This window comes from Protopterus annectens, chromosome 13.part0 (genome assembly GCF_019279795.1).
Source record: "Protopterus annectens isolate FY-2018-M chromosome 13.part0, PAN1.0, whole genome shotgun sequence".
NCBI lineage: Eukaryota > Metazoa > Chordata > Ceratodontiformes > Protopteridae > Protopterus > Protopterus annectens.
This window is the reverse complement of record NC_056747.1, coordinates 641768-662360: the sequence shown is the minus strand read 5'-3', so window position 1 is coordinate 662360 and position 20593 is coordinate 641768. Positions and strand designations below refer to the sequence as shown.

General features: G+C 43.3%; 1 protein-coding gene across 1 annotated transcript in view; it reads left to right on the top strand.

The window, feature by feature from the left end:
* Window positions 1–20593, top strand: part of LOC122788422 (perilipin-3-like) — a 415257-nt gene that overhangs the window by 4714 nt on the left and 389950 nt on the right. Inside the window, exon 2 of the mRNA XM_044055490.1 lies at window positions 4293–4365. Within this exon, the coding sequence (XP_043911425.1) occupies window positions 4309–4365 (57 nt within the window). The 5' untranslated portion in view covers window positions 4293–4308. The remainder of the gene's footprint in view (window positions 1–4292; window positions 4366–20593) is intronic.

The window sequence follows — 20593 nt, the reverse complement described above, 5'->3', positions numbered from 1 at the left end:
GAAAAGGATTGTGAATCCTGGGGCATGGTGGGGGATCTGTAGCAAGCTACAATTTGGATTGCAGTCTTGCCCAGTTGCACTTGAATAACCTTGGCTGCATTATGCTGAGCAACTAGCCTGGAGGTGTGGGTTTCCTTAATGAATATGGATACCTCTGCCTTTGGTGTTCTGGTCCAGGTTACATGGCCGAAGTGTGGTATGAGTTATAGCCTGATAGTGCAGGGGTGCTCTCTGGAGCCTTGAACCAGGTCTTGGTCACTGCACATATATCTGTTCTCCATTTTAAGGAGTTTCTCAAGTGAGTGCATTGAGTTTGACTTCTAGCATTGAGTAGCATCACCCTCAGTTTTTGCTTGCCTGTTAGTGGTGAATTTGTCATTTGAACCTTGTCTAAAAAAGGCACTAGGGGTGGCAAGAACCTTGGCCAGTATCCAGAATCTCAGGGGTGACAGGTGCAGGCCATCTCTGGCACAGCATCATGGTCTGTTGACCATGTCATCCCAGGCAGACAGATACTGGATCCCTTTAGAATGGCACCAGAAGCTTAGCCAATTGTTGAAGTCAATCATTTTGTTTTACTGTGGCATCATTCTGGGTGATGGTAGAACCCTACTAGGAGAGGGTCATACCTGTTTGGGCTACAAGATCTGAGCTTCCATGTTGTCCAGGGAGGTACATCTCGGGTCTTTCACACCAACATGGATAATGACTGTCATATTTGTACTTGTTGAGTGACCTGAGTGAGTTATGTGGTGGATCCTGGCTCCTGACAGCTGATGGTAACCTTGTTTAGCCCGGTGAATGGAACATTATTGTGCTCTGACTAGAGTTGCCTATGACTCGTGTTTTGGGTATGTTTTGGCTTATTGGCTGTGGTTGAGTGGCACACTTAAGTCTGCAGTCTGTCATTTGGGTTGTGTTGGGGGGTGGAGGTTGCTTGCATTTCTGCTTTGGAGCTCTCTTGTTTGAGCAGATTGAGAGCCTCCGCAAATGTTTTTGTGTCTGTGTGGATTTTGCTGGTGTAGATTTAGTGAGACTGAGTGGTGTTGTGCAAGTTTTTACCTTCTGACTGTCAAGTTCAGTCTTTATTGGAGAGCTTTACCTCCAGTTTGGCTAGATAAGTGCATCACAGGGTTGGGGGTTGTCTGTGTACATGAGGCAATTTCTACATTGCCCCAAGATGCCCAGATTCATCAGACAGGAGAGAACACTAGGCGCTGACCCTTGGACATGCCTGAATAAAAAAAAACTATTCCTCCTAGATAAGTGAGGAAAGTGAGTACAAGAGCTGTTTCACTCCAAGCAAGTGAGGAAAGTACCAAAACTGTTCCTCTAGGTTACGAGGAAGGTTGAGTGCTGTAGTAATTGGTAGGTTTAGTGCTTACAAGCTGACAAAGTGCTGATCACAAATGAGCAAATTAGTGCTAAAAGTAAGAATCTGTATCTAGACTAAACTAGTTACAGGAAAGGGGAAACGAGTGTAAATGGGGCTTTTTAATCAAAGTTGAGATTGAAAAAACTGCCCAAACGGCCAATGACTTCTATTTCTGTGCCAGAACCACTCCTTATGTGGTAGGTTACCTAGTGCTTACCACTCCCACTGATCAGCTAGAAGGCTTCCCTCCAACATAGAATGCTTTGGGGTGGGGGGGCTCAGAAGCTTGCATACAGTCCTGGATACAGCAAATCTGAATCTGGACTACACTAGTTACAGGAAAGGTCTGTAAAGTAGCTAAACCAGCAGTCAAAACAATTCAAATGTAGTGCGAGCTAGCACACTTGAGTATGTAGCGATGTTAGACCAAACAGTTTAAAAAAAAATGCAGTAGTTGGCTACACATGGCGTTGTGATGAAGCCCTGACTCTGATCTAGATGCCGTTTTGTGAATTAATGTTATGGCTGTTGAAGGACTGGATGGGGAAGTTCTGAATGAGTTAAATCTTCAGGGCCCCCAATTCTGGGAGGAATGGCTGTAGTTTGTCCCCCTCTTGGCACTGCATGGTGAAACCTTAACTGACCCAAATAGTCAAATTAATGGCATGGTTACTGGAGGGGAATAACCATGGAAGCTGAAGTGAGGAATTTCTTAGAGCCACCCTCCAGAATAAGTAATCTAAACTTGGCACTTGGGTAACAGTCCAAGCGGTGTTTAATACTCCTCCAAGGTGATTAGCTGCATTGTGCCACAAAGCCCTGCTAGGGGGGAAGCAGTTCTTGGGGTAGACCCCTCTTCAAGACCCGGTAACTGTCCTTCCCTAGCAAGAAGAACTGTAGCAGGGAGTGGAATGCCCAAATGATGATATTCGGGCATGAGTGAATGGACTGTAGGGCAGTCCCCTACCAGGGGATGCCTGCTCATGTCTGCATGGAGTGAATGGCCTAATTGTGGACAGGCAATACAGCCCATGGACAGGGTTCTGTGATAAGATTGTGGGGGAGGGGGGTAAAAATTCTTGGCATAAGAATCTGCATTAATTTATACGTAAGGATTTTGCAAGTAGAATGGTTGTGATCTCTTGGGTTAGATAAAAGGTAGTGACAAAATTGCATAACTTAAGCATAAAATATTTAAAAGTAAAGCACTAGGTGTAGTGTTTAAAAATGTGGTAAAATAGCCTTTTATAATTTGAGGAAGACTGGTGACTGTAATGGTTGGAGGGTGTTTGGAGACTGGTAACCTGCTTGTAGGCACAGCTGTAGCAGTCACATGCTTGGGAGTACTACTTTTTAAGGCTGTGGATCAGTGTGCACCTTATGTGCAGAGATGTGCCTTATAGCAAACCTGCTGCCCACAAGGGAGAGGGTGTACCCACAGCATATTTGTGTAGTGCTAAGACATGCTAACATGATCTATTCTACCACCTTTGTCAAATCTGCGTCCTTTACTTTTAACTGATTACTACTCTATTAAACATCTTATCTCCGTGTACATTAGTATTCTGGGGGGTGTGCTAGTTTGGGACAGAATAACCTCTTGAGCTCCTGCTTTCAGCAAATCTTTAAGAACTCTCCCAATTGCCAGCCTTACACAGTCTAGCGTTTACTGTTAACTGATTACTAGTGTGATTACTTTCAAATGCAAACTTAACCCTAATTTTTTTCCCTTCCTCAGTCCAAAAACGATTAATTTTTCCTGTTGTCTTAGGTGTAGGTGCTTGGCAATGGATGTGTTCTACATATAAAAACAGCCTTTTGTCAAAAATGTAATCCCCTCGTTATTTGATGTGGAATTCTAAATCTAGCCTGTACAGGATACTGTTAACCTGTGCCCACTCCCACAGATTAAGTGGGCCTGTGTGCTCACTCCCACAGATTGTGGGACAACTGTATTTTTCAAGCTCCAACATTAAGGGGTGAATTTCCCCCCTCTTTCTGTTGTGCAGTCTGTCAATTATTTTATGAACGATGGTGAATAAACTTGCTTTTTAGTGACTAATCACTTATGTGTGCACACGTGTCATCAACTCCCTCTTTCCATTGTCTGCATGGGGTTGGGGTGTTGGTCAGCTGTCAATCTCTGTTCAACTCTCCTACTTTCAACATGTCTGACGACTGCAGGTCTTCTCTCACAATCCCTCCATCCATCTTTGCCAGACACTCTTGCTTCTCTTGTATTCTTTCTGTATGTCCCAAATCTTCATTTGACTGTCTTGCTTTTCTGCACATGTGCCCAAGCTGCTATCCGTTTAACCTCTGCTGCAATTGTGGGGTACTTTGGCTTCTGCTCCTGTGCCCTCATTCTTCATCTGTCCCACAGTGTGCATCCTACTGCCCAAATCAGGTACGTTGTCTCTCGCCTCTAGCTTCCACAACTACTCTGCTTTTACTGCCCAGACTTCTGTGCCATACAGTAGTACTGGTCACACCACTGTCTGCATACTTTTCAGCCACTAGCATTTTTGTCATATGCTGTACCTGACACTCCGTTGATTGCAACCCCTCTGATGCTAGCTGACCTAATCATTCAGATGTAACTGACCTCAGTCCTGCTGCATGTGGATGGGTTAGTGGACAGACTAATCAAATGTGCAAAAACCTGCACTCTTCCAGTCAGTAGAGGTATATACAGACCTAGTCACTAAGATGGTCACAGTGGAGGTATGTACAGACCTAGTCTCATATGTTTGGGGGAATTGAACATTTCAGGTCTGAAGCTGGTGGTAGCAGTGCAGTTTAATTGTGTAACTTTGCTGATTTGTAATTTGGATTCAACATTGCATCTTTGTCATTTTTCTCTTGTGCATCTTCAGTGAGAGCTTTGGTTCTTTGACTTTTTTTTTTTTTCTTTAAGCCACACTTGCAGAAACATGGCTTCTAATGAAAGTGATGTGACCGGGACTCTGTTAAATACCGAAGACCAGCAGGTAGGCATTGACGGCTTTTGCTGTCTGCTGCACAGTTTTGTTTGTGTATAGTACATGCATGTGTTTATATAAATCGTGTACATTAAAATAATGTGTATACAGTACACTGTTTAGTGTATTGAATTTTTGCATTATGAAAAGGCTGTGTAGCTGAAGTGCAGCACATAGTGTAATTCTGGACAGTTAACAGTGGGGGCCTAAACATTTTGGACAGTGTTCATTGAGCTGATTAGTAACCAAAGCTGTAATGTTACACTTGAGTAGTGGTTAGACTTAAAGGCCTGCCCAGTAATGCTGCTCTGTACTAGGCAGTATGAGGCTGGCTGCTGTATTGATGGCTTTCAGGGGTGCAGCCTGTGCTAACTGGGGCCCATAAGCAGCACTGTGCTACTGTTAAATGTAGATTGCACTTTGCCCTGGGAAGTGGGCAGCTCTTTGTACTAGTTGGCTTTATTCTCTCTTGGGCAACTCTTAATGCTTTAGTGACTGGGAAGGGGAAATGTCAGAAGTTTTTGTGAAGAGCTTTGACTTCATTGGGTGTGAAAGGTTTCTGTGCCTTTATAGGTTTGTAGGTACTATGCTATCTGCCTGAAGGCATGTATAAGCCTTGCCAATTCTGCAAAAGACTGTTGCATGTTTTTGGGAGAAAAAGGATGCAAAGGAGACCCAGTTAAAGAAAAGACTTCTCTACCTCAATATAATCTGCCCTGAGGAAACTGACTAGTGTAGAAATGTTACAGAAGGAAGGGTGGACTTTATTTCTATCTGTGGTGCTAGTGTATACCCTGATGGTGAACATGCCAATCTCCTTCCCACCCCCCCAAAAAAAACTAACCTGCACTGCTGGGTTTCTTAGCTGTTGTGGATAGCTACTGTGACAGTTACTTTATTTGGAGGTTACCATCTATCTGACAGTGTCGTGTCAGTGACGGCAGCAGTGAACGCTTTGTCTACTCCAGACTGATCTCCCACAGATCACAAATAACATTTAGGCCCTTTCACCCCATGAACATGCTGGACCTGGTGCACTCAAGAGTGCTGCACCCCCCTTCATCCTAATGTTGTTAATTGAGGTTGTGCACATACTGGTGAGGTCCATTTCCTTTTGAAAGTGTTTGGTAACCCTAGAACACTTAAGTTGTGAGTGATTCAATGCCCCTCCCAACCGGAGTTCGCAGCAGCCTATCTGGAATTGTTCAGAGACCTGTATAACCATATACATTGCTGTATAGTGGCTGCTGTACCTACTAGAAGTAAGTTGAAAACACTGGAATCCTAAGCTTAATTGGGTGTATAACGAAAGTCATGTACCTACTAGAAGTAAGCCCAAAACTCTAAAACATGAATCCTAAGCTTAACTGGGTATGTAACAAGTCATGACCAACATGGGGAAGAGTAGCTCCCCACAATGATGGGGACTCTCTAAACTAAACGGGGCAACTAGGAGGACCAAGTTCAACGAGGCTGAAGCTTGTCTTTAGCATGTCCGACTATCAAGGCCTTCGACAGTTGTGCCAGGGGCCACACATCAGTGTGCCTTATTGGTGATCAGTGGTGCAACCTGACAAATTCAGCTCAAACTTCAGTCGCCTCCCTCTATGAAGTACCTACTAGCATAACTCCTTAACTGTTAAGAGGGAGCAAGTCCTGGTGGTCCTTGACAAAGCCAAAAACAGCCTCTGTAGGCCTTTACAATATCCCAAGATGTCACCTAAATAGCTAGATACATAACCTATCTGTACACTCAAGTCACTTCTCAACTGAAGCCCCAAATGGGCTCTACTTAAGGGTGGACCAACTTAGTGTGGAAATTGCAAACCTGCAAGTCTGGTCAATATGCAAAGCCATGGAACAAGCTATGGAAATGATTAGCCATAGGAAGCTTCAGACACTTTGTGCAAAACAGGTTTAGATTTCCATGGAAGATCATACCTACTAAACCTGATGCTCTTAAGAGCCTCCAAGGCAGTGGATTTGGTGGGGGGGGGGGTCAGTGCGTACTGGCCTACTTGGACTGGGTTGAGGCTTTCAACACAGTACCCACTTTGGTATAGTTACACTTACCAGACTGGGCATAAACCTTTACATAACTGCTGGGTAATGGGTCTTGCTCATGAGGTCTGGATTGGTGAGCTCCTCCACTAAGGCTGGTGACCAAGCAGTGTATTTTCAACTTTGGGACTGCTCCTGTTTGGCATGTACTCGGAGGTAAAGGCTAATGTCTGGGGCCTTTGGCTGACATTAGGAGTGGTCATAGATTCCCCCATGATACCTCTTACAAGAGGGTGTAATACAAATGACGTTCCTAATTCACAAACCTAAAATCAATTTCATGAAATGAATTGCATTGCCTTTGTTTTGGGGGGGGGGGGGTGCCACCCTGGCTAATTACTCCATCAAAAAGACACCCTAAGAGGTGACCCAGTAGCCTGGTATCTGGGAACAGATGTAGACAGTAATTTTGGCCTTTCATCATGTGGCCAAGGTAGTAAGCATTTCACATTGACCAGCTTGTAAGTGCATGGCATCCAGGCCAAAGAGTTCATACTGGTATAAATGCACTTTCCTGAATGGCTCGCCTTAAAGTCCTGTGACTCTACTCTATATTTACAGGTTACTGAGAGGTGCTCTATGGCTGTCACACAAGTCATCCTCCGATCCAGCTCAGGCCAAAGCCACAAATTTGGGTTGTGCATGATCTAAATCAAGATGCATGTCTCTACCACTTATGAATGGGTTGGTGAGATCTCCAGTACCCATTGCACTTTGAAATGGTTCTAATATCCAGCTGTAGCTAGGCATCTGCTGAGATTTTGCATTCCTGCAAGAGACGTGTAATGTGTGGGCTGTCCAGATACCATTGAGTACAGTACAACGCTGCTCCTGTAGTCCCTTAGTCATTCTGTCATTTTCTCTCTGCAGTACATCTTTGCCTCCATATGGATTTAGAACCTTCTTGGCATTTGTTACCTTGTGTTTCTTAGATGGGATTTAAACCCTCTGCAGTACATCTTTGCCTCCATATGGATTGTTAGAACCTTCTTGGTGTTTGCTACCTTGTGTTTTCTTAGATGGGATTTGAATGGCTGAACTCTTCATTCCCCTTCTAAGAAGTCTAACTTCTGACAGTTTCAGATGCAGGTCTACCAACTACTTCCTTTGCAATAACGAGACCATCAGTACTGCCCCCCCAAACATAAATTTTCCCATGTGACAAAAACAGTCTTATACAAGTTGAACACCTGCAAAATATCGCTTTAGTTGCAAACATTTTACATCACTTATAAACCATCCAGTCAGTGTCAGTCAAGCATTAAAAGTCTCATTCAAATCCTGCCTCAAACCTCATTCTGTGTTGCATATATTTCCACAAATAAGTTTTTTTCTATGTAGTTTGCTTCCCTTTTCTGAAAATCCCAGTTCCAGTTTTCTCTTACTACTTTCACTACTAGCAAAGTTGGTCTAGACATTTATTTCCATTTTCTAGTAATTGGCAGTCACCATAATGGGCTTCAGCAAGGCTTGCCTATGTGTAGGCAATTCTGACTATCATAACTCGTAATATCTCCCCAGGCAGTCCAGTCTGCTCACCTAGTATGTCCAGAATGGTCTACAGGGAATCCCTGAAGTCTTCCAGCTCATTACATTCACAAAAACCGTTCCCAGCTACCTCTCGCCTGTCACCTCCAACATTTGCTCCCCACCTGAGGAAAACTTCCTACTTGGGGAATAAAAATACCTGTGTACACTTCAGGCAAAGATCCTACATTTTCTAGACTTAGTTGCATGTTTGGGAGATGTACATATATCCTCCCATTGTTTGAATTGTATATCCAATCTCTTCCAATTATTTCTTACTACTTCAGAGTCTATCATGCAATATTTTATATGCTTTATTGCTTTTTAATGGCAGCTTATGTTGTAGATTCTTTAGAAAACTCTACAGTGCTGGCCTTTCATTTAGGAGCCCCTATTTTTTTGCCTTCCCCATCAAGGATTGGCATAAGTATAGGAAATCTCTCTCCTGCAGTCCAAATAAGTTCTTGGCCTCTTCCCATTCCATTACCTTTCACTTTCCAGTTATTTACTCCCAATACCTTGGTTCCTTTGCCATTTTTGTGCAATAAATTCTAGCCCCCTCTTGACTGTGTCCTTAACTACAGTCATCCCAATCGTAAAAAATCTCTTATGCTGGTTTGATTCTTGGAATACTCCCTGCTGCTTTGAGTAGAATACTCTATGATTTTGGTTTTCCTTTGGAGCCTGCATCCAAAATACCAATCTTATTCCTGAGCTTCCTCCCTGTCTGCATCCAAAATACCAGTCTTATTCCTGAGCTTCCTCATTGTCAGTGTCCAAAATACCAGTCTTATTCCTGAGCTTCCTCATTGTCAGTGTCCAAAATACCAGTCTTATTCCTGAGCTTCCTCCCTGTCTGCATCATTCTCTTCCACTTTGAATTGGTTTTCTGCTTGTGGTGTGTACAAGAGCCTTAACTATGCTCTAAAATACCCACAAATTTAGGTAGTCCTAGTCCACCTTGTTCTATTGGTAGAATTATCTTATCCCACTTGACCCTGGCTGAACTTCTCTAGCTGATAAAATTGTGCCTGACTTGTGCAAGTCTAAATGGACTAAATATTTAAATGGCTTTTATCTTGGTATCCATGTAACTTCACTTCATTTGTGTATCCTCTAGTCTCTTCCCACATCCTTAGCTGCCACCAGAGTAGTTTCTAACCCAAATTTTTTACTTGAGGACATGATAAAATAGATATTGTTGGACCAATTCATGTGGGTACATTTACCACATCCAGTAGTCTCTAACATAAAAGTGGGACACCATGCTATCTTGTGCTCTTCCAGTGCTGTAAGTGGGACACTGGCCTCTGGAAGTGGGTGATGGATTGTCCTTTCTTCCCAGTAAGTATCTTCATGCAGCCATGCACTGTAAAATAGGTGCAGTCAGGAATTACCTTTGTGGAGCATATACTTAAGTGATGCCACTTGTCTCCCTCTTACAAAATGAGATGTGGCCATTGGTGTGAAACTCCCTCCTATGGCCCCCTAACTGGAAGGGACTGTCTTAATATTTTCTTTAACTGACACTAGCTGTATCTGATACAGTAGCCTGCTTGGCAGCAAAGTTCTACCAGAACTGGGGAAAAACAAAAACAGTTGTACCAAAGTTATGGACCCGTTTAAGCTTTCTATCCTCTTAGGAGGGACTTGAATGCTTGGTGACTTTTCCCCATTCTAAAAACGGTTTAAGTGGATGTGACTTGAGTCTACCAGGCCAGGGTACAGGCCATTGACTTAACTGCAGTTTCGAGACTACCAAACTTTTTGTATACCATGGTTGGTTCTTTCATGTCACTTTGCCCTTGTTGCTTTGGACACATGTACCCTCTTGCAGTTGTGCTGTCTAGATGGAGGATTCTGTTTTGCCCACTTCTCTGTAGTGTTGGCACTAATCTGTTAACAGGTTTTTGTCCTCAAAAGTACTAAATGCTTTAACAGTCGTAAGTTTTCCCTAGTTTGGTATTTTATACCTGCCTGCTTCAGGAGTAAGCTTGGCATTGAAACATTTTTCAACAATGTAAAACTGTGGAAAATATGCTGCATGTTTCTGCATCCATGAACAAGAGTTGATAACCATTTGCCCCCTTATTAATGCTGATTGCACACTATCAAATGCTCAAGTTTCACTTGGCCTTTCAGATGCTTGTCTGTCTGGCAGTATACCTGGTCTCTAGGGGATGTGCTGTGACCTACATGCCAAAAGTGATCCTGTGTGCGTAGGATGGGCTGAGCTGTCATTGGCTTTTGTTTAAGCTTCTACAGTAAGTGCGTCACTCTACAGTAAGTGCGTCACTCTACAGTAAGTGCGTCACTCTACAGTAAGTGCGTCACTCTACAGTAAGTGCGTCACTCTACAGTAAGTGCGTCACTCTACAGTAAGTGCGCCACTCTACAGTAAGTGCGCCACTCTACAGTAAGTGCGTCTCATTACCATTGGTTATCTCCATGCAACTGAAATTATTTGGATTTGAAAGATTAATCCAAAGTGGGCTAATTACTTTTTGTACATGGATAACTTAAGTCTGACAAATTAAACTTTGTGGAGATGTTTATCAGTGTACAGGACATGGGTAACTATCAACAGTAAAACATTACATCAGAAGCAAGAAGCCAATGCATTCTCTAAATAAAGTAGCCTCCCTGCTTCATTTAAACTTGGTCTTGGTGGCATGACCAGCAGAAGGTAAAGCACGTGAAGTCTTGCTAACATTGTTAGTTTCCCACTGTTGCAGGTGTTCAGCCTACATTGGGCACAGTTAGAGGTTTTACGTAGCTGTAAGTGCTCTTGATGGCCATTTTGTTCCACTGTCTGCCCTGCTTTTCTTCAGCCTTTAATATTCCATGTTTTTCTGAATAGTGATTTTCTGTAATTATCAGATTTTACCACTTTTTTGTTGTAATGGATGTGTATATAATTGAGAAGTTTGCATTCCATTGCAATTGTACAGAAAGGTCCTTGCTATGCCAGAGTTTTCTTTAAGCTGCTCCCGTGAGGGATCGCCACAGCAGAAACTGTTTCCATTTCTTTCTGTCCTGCATCTTGCTCTCACCAATCACCTGCATGTCCTCTCTCTCCACATCCATAAACCTTATCTTGGGCCTTCCTCTTCCTGTTACCTGGCAGCTTCATCCTTGGCATCTTTTTTTCCAATATACTCTGCATCCCTCCACAGCACATGTCCAAACCAATGTAATATTGCCTCTCTGGCTTTGTTTCCAAACCTTTCAATCTAGGCTGACCTAATATACTTATTCCTAATCCTGTCCATCCTTGTTACACCCAGTGCATATTTAACATCCTCATCAGACTCCTGCCTTTTTGTCAATGCCACTGTCTCCATATAACATAGCTGGTCTCACTATCCTCTTGTAGACCTTCACTTTCACTCTTACTGGTACTAGTCTGTCAAATCACTGACACCACCACCCACTCCATCCTGCCTGTACTCTCCACCTCTTCCACACTCACCATTACTCTGAACTGTTAATCCCAAGTATTTAAACTCCTCCGCCTTCACCTCCTGCTGACCTCCATTCCTCTTCTCTCTAGAGCATATCTCCACCTCTCCAGGGTCTTCTCCCACCTGTTCCTACACTCACTACAGATCACAATGTCATCTGCAAACATCATAGTCCACAGGCACTCCTGTCTGATCTAGTCTGTCAACCTGTCCATCACCATTACAAATAAGGGGCTCGGAGCTGAACCTTTATGTAATCCCACCTCCACCTTAAACTCTTAGTTACTCCCACCATAGATCTCACCGCTGTCACACTACCCTCGTACATATCCTGTACCACTTGCATACTTCTCTGACACTCCCGACTTCCTCATAAATACCAACTCCTCTAGGCACCCTGTCATATTCTTTCTCTAAATCCAGACTCCATGAAACTCTTGACATTCTCTGTACTTCAACACTCTTGAAGCAAACCTTGCATCTGTAGTGCTCTTTCCTGGCCTGAAACCATACTGCTGATCACTAATCACCTCCCTTCTTAACCTAGCTTCCACTACTCTTTCCCATAACTTCATGCTGTGACTGATCAATTTAATCCCTCTGTAGTTACTACAGCTCTGCACATCACCCTTATTCTTAAATCCGTACCAAAACACTTCTCCATTCCTCAGGCATCCTCTTCCTTTCCAAGATTTCATTAAACAATCAAACTCCACTGCCATTTCACCTAAACACCTCCATGCTTCCACAGGTATGTCATCTGGACCAACAGCCTTTCCATAAAATTTGAACTGCATGGCTTACTGAAAAGTAATGGACCTGTTATTTCTTTGAACCTTAAATGTTGCTGTAATTTTTAGGCCAGGAGTACATATTTTAAAAGTTGTTTATCCAAAGCCATAAAAATGGGGACTGGTGCATAGTATTCAATTTCTTATTGGAAACTGAGCATACCTGCTTAGCTGTACTGCTTACCAGTACCACACAATGGGTGCATATGCACAGACAACCCTACACTGCACCCACATACCACTCAACATCCACACTGCCTAAATAAGCTGTCAGTAAATATTTGAATTGGGAGGGGGGTAAATCACCTCCCTACCAGGGGGCTATCCCTTAGACCTAGTTGACAGACTGCACATATATGGCATGTGTTGTATGGGGACACTGCCATCGCCTATCTTGCACAACAGCTGTGCAGACACCATCAAACACTGAAGCACCACCTCTCCCATTTGTACACTAGTATTCTTCCTGTGAAATCCACTGGCTGCTCTGACACAAAGGTATCTGGTTCTGTTTGTATTCATGAACAGAGTATTTTCTAATCTGTAAAAGGCTATTTTGCGACCATTCCTCTTACTAGTGGTCTCCCTCTGGCAGTACCTTTATCAAGAGAGGCTGTACCATTTAATTTAAGAAACAAGTTGTGGGCAACTTACCAGTCACCTAGGTTGTGTCCTGCTTAACATGCAGGAAGTTTTTATTCCCGAGGTTTGAGGTCCTGGCTAAAACCTGCCACTTGGGTCCTTGTATTTGTTGAGGTATTGAGTTGCAAAGTAAGTGTTGCTTTTGGTGTGGTAAGCAAGGTGGAAAGCTCCAAAAACATAGGCACCTTAATGAAGGTCCCTTTCAGCCTCCGTTAGCTTAGGGACTTGAAGCCTGTGATTCTTGTCATGTCTATGGACATTCCAGTTGCAAAGGACACTAGGCCTAAACATGTTCTATGTGGACCAACTTAAGTATCTCTTGGTATCCTACAGACTTGTAAGAAATGACCAGTGTGCCATTATTGGGACCCGATAATGGATTTACTGCACATCAAGTCAAATGGCATTAAAAATGCTGTCTAGGTCTAAACTTCTGAAAACCTAATTGGAACAGTTTGGAAGGATTGGTATATCTTGCAGAGGATGCCACTGCTCTAGAACAGCTAATCCCTGCCCATATTTGGGTACAATTTGAATATGCATGAGGAAACAATTTACTCCTGTACTAATGGACAGAGGCAGATCCTAAATGTGGGGTGCCATTCATAGGATAAAGCAAAGTATCTAGTATGAGCCCTGTTCTCATCTGGGGTAAAATATAATTGAACATGGTAAGTGATCCCAGGTGTCCATCGGGGGTGAAATGTAATCTAGCATGGACAGCAGGCCCAGGCTCTCATCTGAGGTGAAATGTAGTTGAGCATGGGAAGCAAGCCTCCAGTCTAACCAAATGGTATTGGTTAAAGTACAAAAAAGGGAAATTGGTGAAGCTTAAAATGACAAAGGGTAGATAGCCTAGTACTTTTCCATGAACCTATGAAACTTTGGGGTTTCATCCTTAGTAAAATGTATCCCAGGAGCTTTGTATTCTAACTGGCATGATCAGTGTTGGTTTAAGGGCATTATTGCAGGTTTAGGCCTTTATTTCCATTGGTAATTGTATGGGCTAAGTAAGTTTCATGACTTTTCAGCATGGTCAAAATAAGGGGGGGAGTTTAAAGTTCCTAGGTCCCCTAGTCTTATCTATACTTATAAGGGGAGGGGTAGGTGACCTCAAACTGAGGTAGTGAACTTTGTTAGGCAGTCCTCTGCCTGGAGATATGAAATGGACTAAAAAGGAGTTCCCTGCACTAGGGGTACCATTGGTCACTCGTACATCCTGATGCAGCTCTTGCACCCTTCCAGTCAGTTTGCAGTCTCTGGCCTCATGGTTCAATTTCTTTAAGTTTAGCTTGTGTTGAGGCTTTGTAGCATTAAGATATGCCATTTGCAGCTGTATAGGCAGTACCTACAGCCTCTGCATCCTTTTCAAAGAAGCTTTCTACAAAAGGCATGGTATTGTTTTCACAAAGCCAAACTTTTTTGGGATCAAGTGTAAGATTGCAGTTTCAGTTAATGCCAGCCTCCACACTTAACCACGCTACAAACTTTGCACACACATTCTAAAAGCATCAATTTGCCCCATGCCGCACTCAATGTGTCTCTGTTAATATACATACAGGTAAACTGCCTCCACTCACATTTTATTGCACAATTAAAGCATGCCTGCATGTCCCAACTCTGGCTCCTCCCTGCAGTAACTCTAGTAGGTCCAACTCTGTAGTAACAAGTAGTTATTGTTGTGATGAGGTGCTGATCACTTAAGTATGTGCAAGTTGTATGCAGTCTCAAGACTGTATACCTGGCAAGTGCATCACTATAAGCAGGCACCTGAGGAAGGTGCTAATCAAATTGACTACATACTGCAACTTTTCTTAAAGTTGCTAGAGTGTAATGCTTTTGAAACAATGCACCAGTAAGTTTCTTCCAGTTAAACTTTAGGTGATGATGTGCAGGCTGCAAAAGGCAGTTTGAAATATACAAGTGGTTTTATAGCAAGCCCTCCATTTTTTTTTTTTAAATTTAAAAAACCTCCTGTTAATTTTTTGGCTGGGTGATTTGGTTATGTGGATAATTTCCTACAGACTGTTCCGTGTAGTCTGCCATTTGAGCATCTACATACTTTTTTGGCCAGTTTGCCATGACAGCTTGCTTATGTTCATATATTTTCTGGAACATCTGTCCTGTAGGTACTGGAGCCAGGGCAAAGTAAAGCTGCTTGCTTGCAAAGGAACTTATCTTTAAAAAGATGTTTGGGATGTTTGCCATAATTTCCTTTAGTTTATTGTCGAAATAATGACCAGACATTGTCTGCAAACTATGGCCAGTTAACTAATGGTAAATACTTGTGAAAACTTTGACATTCTAGCAGATTTAAGGTAAACCAGACAATTTGTATGATTATCGAAGCTCCAAGCCCAGGTAAACCAGACAATTTGTATGATTATCGAAGCTCCAAGCCCAGGTAAACCAGACCATTTGTATGATTATCCAAGCTCCAAGCCCAGGTAAACCAGACCATTTGTATGATTATCGAAGCTCCAAGCCCATCGGAGTAACTTATTTGGTCAAAATCACTTTCATCATGAAACATCTCGCTCATTACTGAGTAATCTAATTTGTGGCCATTTTAGTACGTACTGTCCCTTTCTCCATGGTAACATTAAATTGTTTAAAACAGTTTTACTATCTTGTAGCTCTAGAAGTTGGCACAGTCTACAGGGAGGCTGAAGGAATGTATCTAAAAGACAAAGTTGAGACCAAGATAGTGTTTGTCTACCCTAAGGAAGTAGATTCCTAACTGGAATGTCCAGAGGATTATGGAGAGGCTGGATGGAGCCAAGAATCAGAGAGGTAGTGTTATGTGCTTTGCAGCCTGAAGGGTATAATGGCTGCTAGTGCAGGTCTTCAGTCAGGTGGTTTCATTAATGCTGTCCAAGTGAAGAGGACTGGCACAATAAGTGCTATTCAGTTTTGGCTGAGATGAGACATTGTAAACAAGTTGTACACTTATGAGTGAGTGTCTGGGTTACTACTGCCTAATGCAGTTGGGACACCCAATCCCCTTTGTGCAAGAGAAGGGGTTATGAACTTGTTGGCCTTCAGTGAATGAGTGATATTTGCTACATAGATGGTGATTCCAAAGGCATGGTTGTGCTGTGAACAAGACCACTTCTACAGGGCGTCCAGTGGAGGCGAAGGAGAGTACCTGAGCTTCTGTGTTGGGGATAGAACTTGTGTCCTTCACTACTGGACTCCCATTAAGGAATGACTGTCGGCCCTTTAAGGCATCTGCACTTTGATGCAAAGCAATTATGAACAGAGCTCTGTGCCCTTTCATAGTTGGGGGCCAGTACAGCAGTAACTCAGTTAAATGGCACCTGTGGAGATTGGTAAATGTCAGATAACTAGTATTGTTGCTTGAATTGTTGAAATAGGCCTGACTAATACTGTACTCTACACTGTTTGGTTTGGCTTGTTCTCAGGTTGGGCGGGGGGGAATTTATTCCTCTTACTATTTTTTTCTCTAAATGTAAGTTTCTGGTGGGGGAGGGATGAAGTGTACCACAGATTGTACCTATTTTTGCTGGTTCTTCTGGTCAAGCTTGCTGTACTTCAGCTGACCATGTTTAAAAATTCTGCAGTTCAGTTTTGGGTTCTGATGTACATTTTAGACTTTAATTTAACAGTGCCATGATATGTAAATGAAATCTTTAACAGTATAGTAGATCTTGCAGCTGTTGTCGCCACCATATTGTCTTGAGATGCAGCCTTTAGCAATATCAGTGAAGCTAATGAACACCAGTTACTCTTGTCATGTCAAATTCTTTATCGTTCAGTGGAATTCTAACCTGACCATTTTACAGAAGATTATCCTGTTTAATTTTGGATACAATCTGCTCCTGAATGCGCTCCAGTTTGAGAATGCATTTATTTAGGTTTTTAATGAGCTTATACTATGAAGTCTGCAAAGTGAAAAGTTCTCCTAATGAAATGGTAACCTGGATACAGAGTATCTACTTTTTTCCATATTGAGACAAATTATCTCTGCAGTCTCAGTGTCTTCAGTCTTTCTTGGGTGAGATCTTGCACAAGCTGGGATTCCAAGAGAACATTGAGTCAGTTGTGATGACTCCTCACAGGATTGTGTTCTGAGATGTCTGTACACTGCTGAACAAAGTAGATCTCAAGATTTTTCACTCAAACCTGTTGCTGAGGGAGCACATCTGGATTTTGGGTTTCATGGCTGATTCTTGATACCCCTGGCAAGACTCATGAAATGCAGTGGGTGCGGAAGGTTTCCATCTCCGCAGTGGGTGCGGAAGGTTTCCATCTCCGCAGTGGGTGCGGAAGGTTTCCATCTCCGCAGTGGGTGCGGAAGGTTTCCATCTCCGCAGTGGGTGGGTGCGGAAGGTTTCCATCTCCGCAGTGGGTGCGGAAGGTTTCCATCTCCGCAGGTGGGTGCGGAAGGTTTCCATCTCCGCAGGTGGGTGCGGAAGGTTTCCATCTCCGCAGTGGGTGCGGAAGGTTTCCATCTCCGCAGTGGGTGGGTGCGGAAGGTTTCCATCTCCGCAGTGGGTGCGGAAGGTTTCCATCTCTGCAGTGGGTGCGGAAGGTTTCCATCTCCGCAGGGTGGGTGCGGAAGGTTTCCATCTCCGCAGTGGGTGGGTGCGGAAGGTTTCCATCTCCGCAGTGGGTGCGGAAGGTTTCCATCTCCGCAGTGGGTGCGGAAGGTTTCCATCTCCGCAGTGGGTGCGGAAGGTTTCCATCTCCGCAGTGGGTGGGTGCGGAAGGTTTCCATCTCCGCAGTGGGTGGGTGCGGAAGGTTTCCATCTCCGCAGTGGGTGGGTGCGGAAGGTTTCCATCTCCGCAGTGGGTGCGGAAGGTTTCCATCTCCGCAGTGGGTGGGTGCGGAAGGTTTCCATCTCCGCAGTGGGTGGGTGCGGAAGGTTTCCATCTCCGCAGTGGGTGGGTGCGGAAGGTTTCCATCTCCGCAGTGGGTGCGGAAGGTTTCCATCTCCGCAGTGGGTGGGTGCGGAAGGTTTACACTTTCAAAATCTTGGTGCTGAACTTGGACAAATCATTTGGAGAAATTCCCTTCTCCCTCGCCACAGATGCCTTAGTAATGTTCCTTCAGTTTCAAGAAGGATAAAAGTATAGGGTGTGGGACACGGACTGATGCAAGTATGTAAATCAGATGCTTGCCATGATCAAGGCATTCAACTTGGGACCTCCCCAAGGTGCCACAATACCAGTCGGTGGCAGATCAAGTACAGAAGTTGGGTGTACCCAGTTTTTGCAGACTAGCAGTTTTAGCTTGGGAGTGTACAGCACAATCTCTACAGGCATCGTACATTCCATCACAGCAAAGCTGTGTGGTAGACAAGCTGATCAGAACCAGAGCAGAATTTCAAAAATGGAAACTAAAGGTGGTGGTTCAAGATTTGATCTGTGTGGAGGTAGACCTCTGCCAGTTGCTTCCCTCCTGTCTGAGCAATATTCTGATAAGGATTGTGCAAGAAGACCTGGAAAATAGCTGTCTTTACCCTTTGACTAGAATTTTCCTGAATGCTTTTCTAACCTTTCCACCAATATCCATGGTACTTCAAAAGACTAGGAAAGCATCCTCCCAAATCCCTGTACTGACTCAGTTCTGGGCAACCATTGGTCCTGTCCTTTTGAAAATGGCTAGGGACGATTACCTCAAGCTTTCTGTGCAAGCACATCCAATCTAAGGAACAGGGGTGTTTGATATGTCCCAACTCCAATTGGCTTCAATTAACTGCTTGGTTTGTCTAGATTCCTTTTTAAGGCATGCTGTTTACTAGGTTCTGTTACAAGATTGAAGCTTTACTTGATGGCATAAAGCTTGAACTTGTGAATCGTTGAAAAGCTGGTTTAACCCAGGGAAACTTCCCTTGGCAGTTATGTGGAGTGTGCCTGTTTCTCCAATTTGGTGTCTTGAGTTTGTATATATAGGTAGGGGGTGTGAGGCATTGCATATTGGTTTTAATTCGGCAAAGGGAAGGGTTTGCCTTGGTTGAATAGGCCGTTCAAACTTTTTAGCTGTATTACAAGATCAAGCTTTAGTTACTCAGTTTAACTAAAGCTTTGATGTAATATAGATGCGTTTACTAAGGATGTACAGCATACATTAATAGGGACAGAGCCTGCTACTAAAATAGAAGTTTCCTGCTTTGTCTCAAAATCAGCACCCACATTGGGCTAGTTCTCTGGTTTTGCAACAAGTTACTTTGCTATGGCCTTTTTATTCCTGTATCAGTTTTTGACACTTTAGCATGTCTACCAGTGAATATCGTTCTTTGAAAAACCTTTTTCAAGAGGCCTCAAGTAAACCAGTGGCCCATCCTTCATCTTAATTTTGTTAGAGAAGCCAACGCTTAACCAGCTAACTTGGCTAAATTTAGGTTCTGAATATGGGGAAAAGGCTTACTGATCTGACCCCTGCAAGAAGTAAGATTTGCAAGCTCTTATGGTGACTTGGCCCATCATTGCTGGCTAATTTTTGTAAGTCAAAATATCCATCCAGCTGTTTGCTTTTCTGAACCTAAATGAAGGATAAAGGGTACTCTGAATGTCCATGGACAACTCTGGCACTGTCTTGACAGAACTAATTGATCTCCAAGATTTTCAGATCAATTTAATTTCTTGTGTAGTGAAGAAATGGGACAACCTGTCAATTGCCAAATGGCTGTTCACCATGCCTACATAGGTTTCATTAGGGAAAGTATAACGCATGCTACCAGGGCCTTTGCTTCATCTAACCCTTTTTGGAATGGGTTGGATTCTACCTCCTGCTACTTGGTCCTCCATAGCTTTACAAAGCATTAAGGGTGAATATTGCTATTGCTGTTGCAGCAGAAATTAATGTAATCAATATAAACATTAGATGGTGTTAGTTGCCATAACACATGTTCAATGATCACTGCTACATTAGCCCCTCCATATTTGTTCTTGTAGCATTGCCCCTTTAGGGCTCAGCCTCTCTGGCTGAAAGTTCAAGTTCAAATGTCACATTCTATGTCCCTTTCCATTGTGATACTTTCCTAAAGTTCCTGATAACACTGGATTTAAGACTCCTCTCAGCCCTATTTCTCCAGTCTTCAGCAATTGTCATCTTGTTACCTTGGGACTGTCCGCTGCACCACTCAGTGTCTCGCTCCAATTTATAACTTGCACACCACAGGGTTTCCACAATTGTCCATATTTATACCTTTCAATCTTTCCATAAGTCTCACTTTGGTAAGAGCGTGTAAGATGGTGGTCTGAGTGGGTATTCAACGGTCCTTACTTGGTCATAAAGGATTGTGTTCTGGGTTGGCTTTACACTTGAAGAAACAAAGTATCTGTTTCTAAGATTTTCCACTCTGACTTTAGTCACTGCACTAGAATACCTCAGGATTTTGGATGCCATGGCATGTGATTCTCAAACGCCACATGATGTACCATTGTATCTGAAGCCTTTCTGGTCCCAGCATCCTTTCTCTTCTAATCCCAGTTTTTAGGGTTTGCTAGATGGCAAATACCTTGGAGATATATTTTCCTCTAAAATCCGCAGCAAAGAATCCATACAAGGCCTGGAAGGCTGAAGCATTGCCTTTGCTTGGACAGGAATTTTTCCTGTATGCTTTTCCACCCATTCCATGTGGGGATTCGGAAGGAATCCCCAAACAGTTTGACTACTGGCCCAGGCAGGTGCAGTTAAGCACAAGCTTCCTCTCAATGGATCTAATCATACCAAGATCAGTGTATGATGCACTCTGACTTCAACTGACTCAGATTTACTGAAGA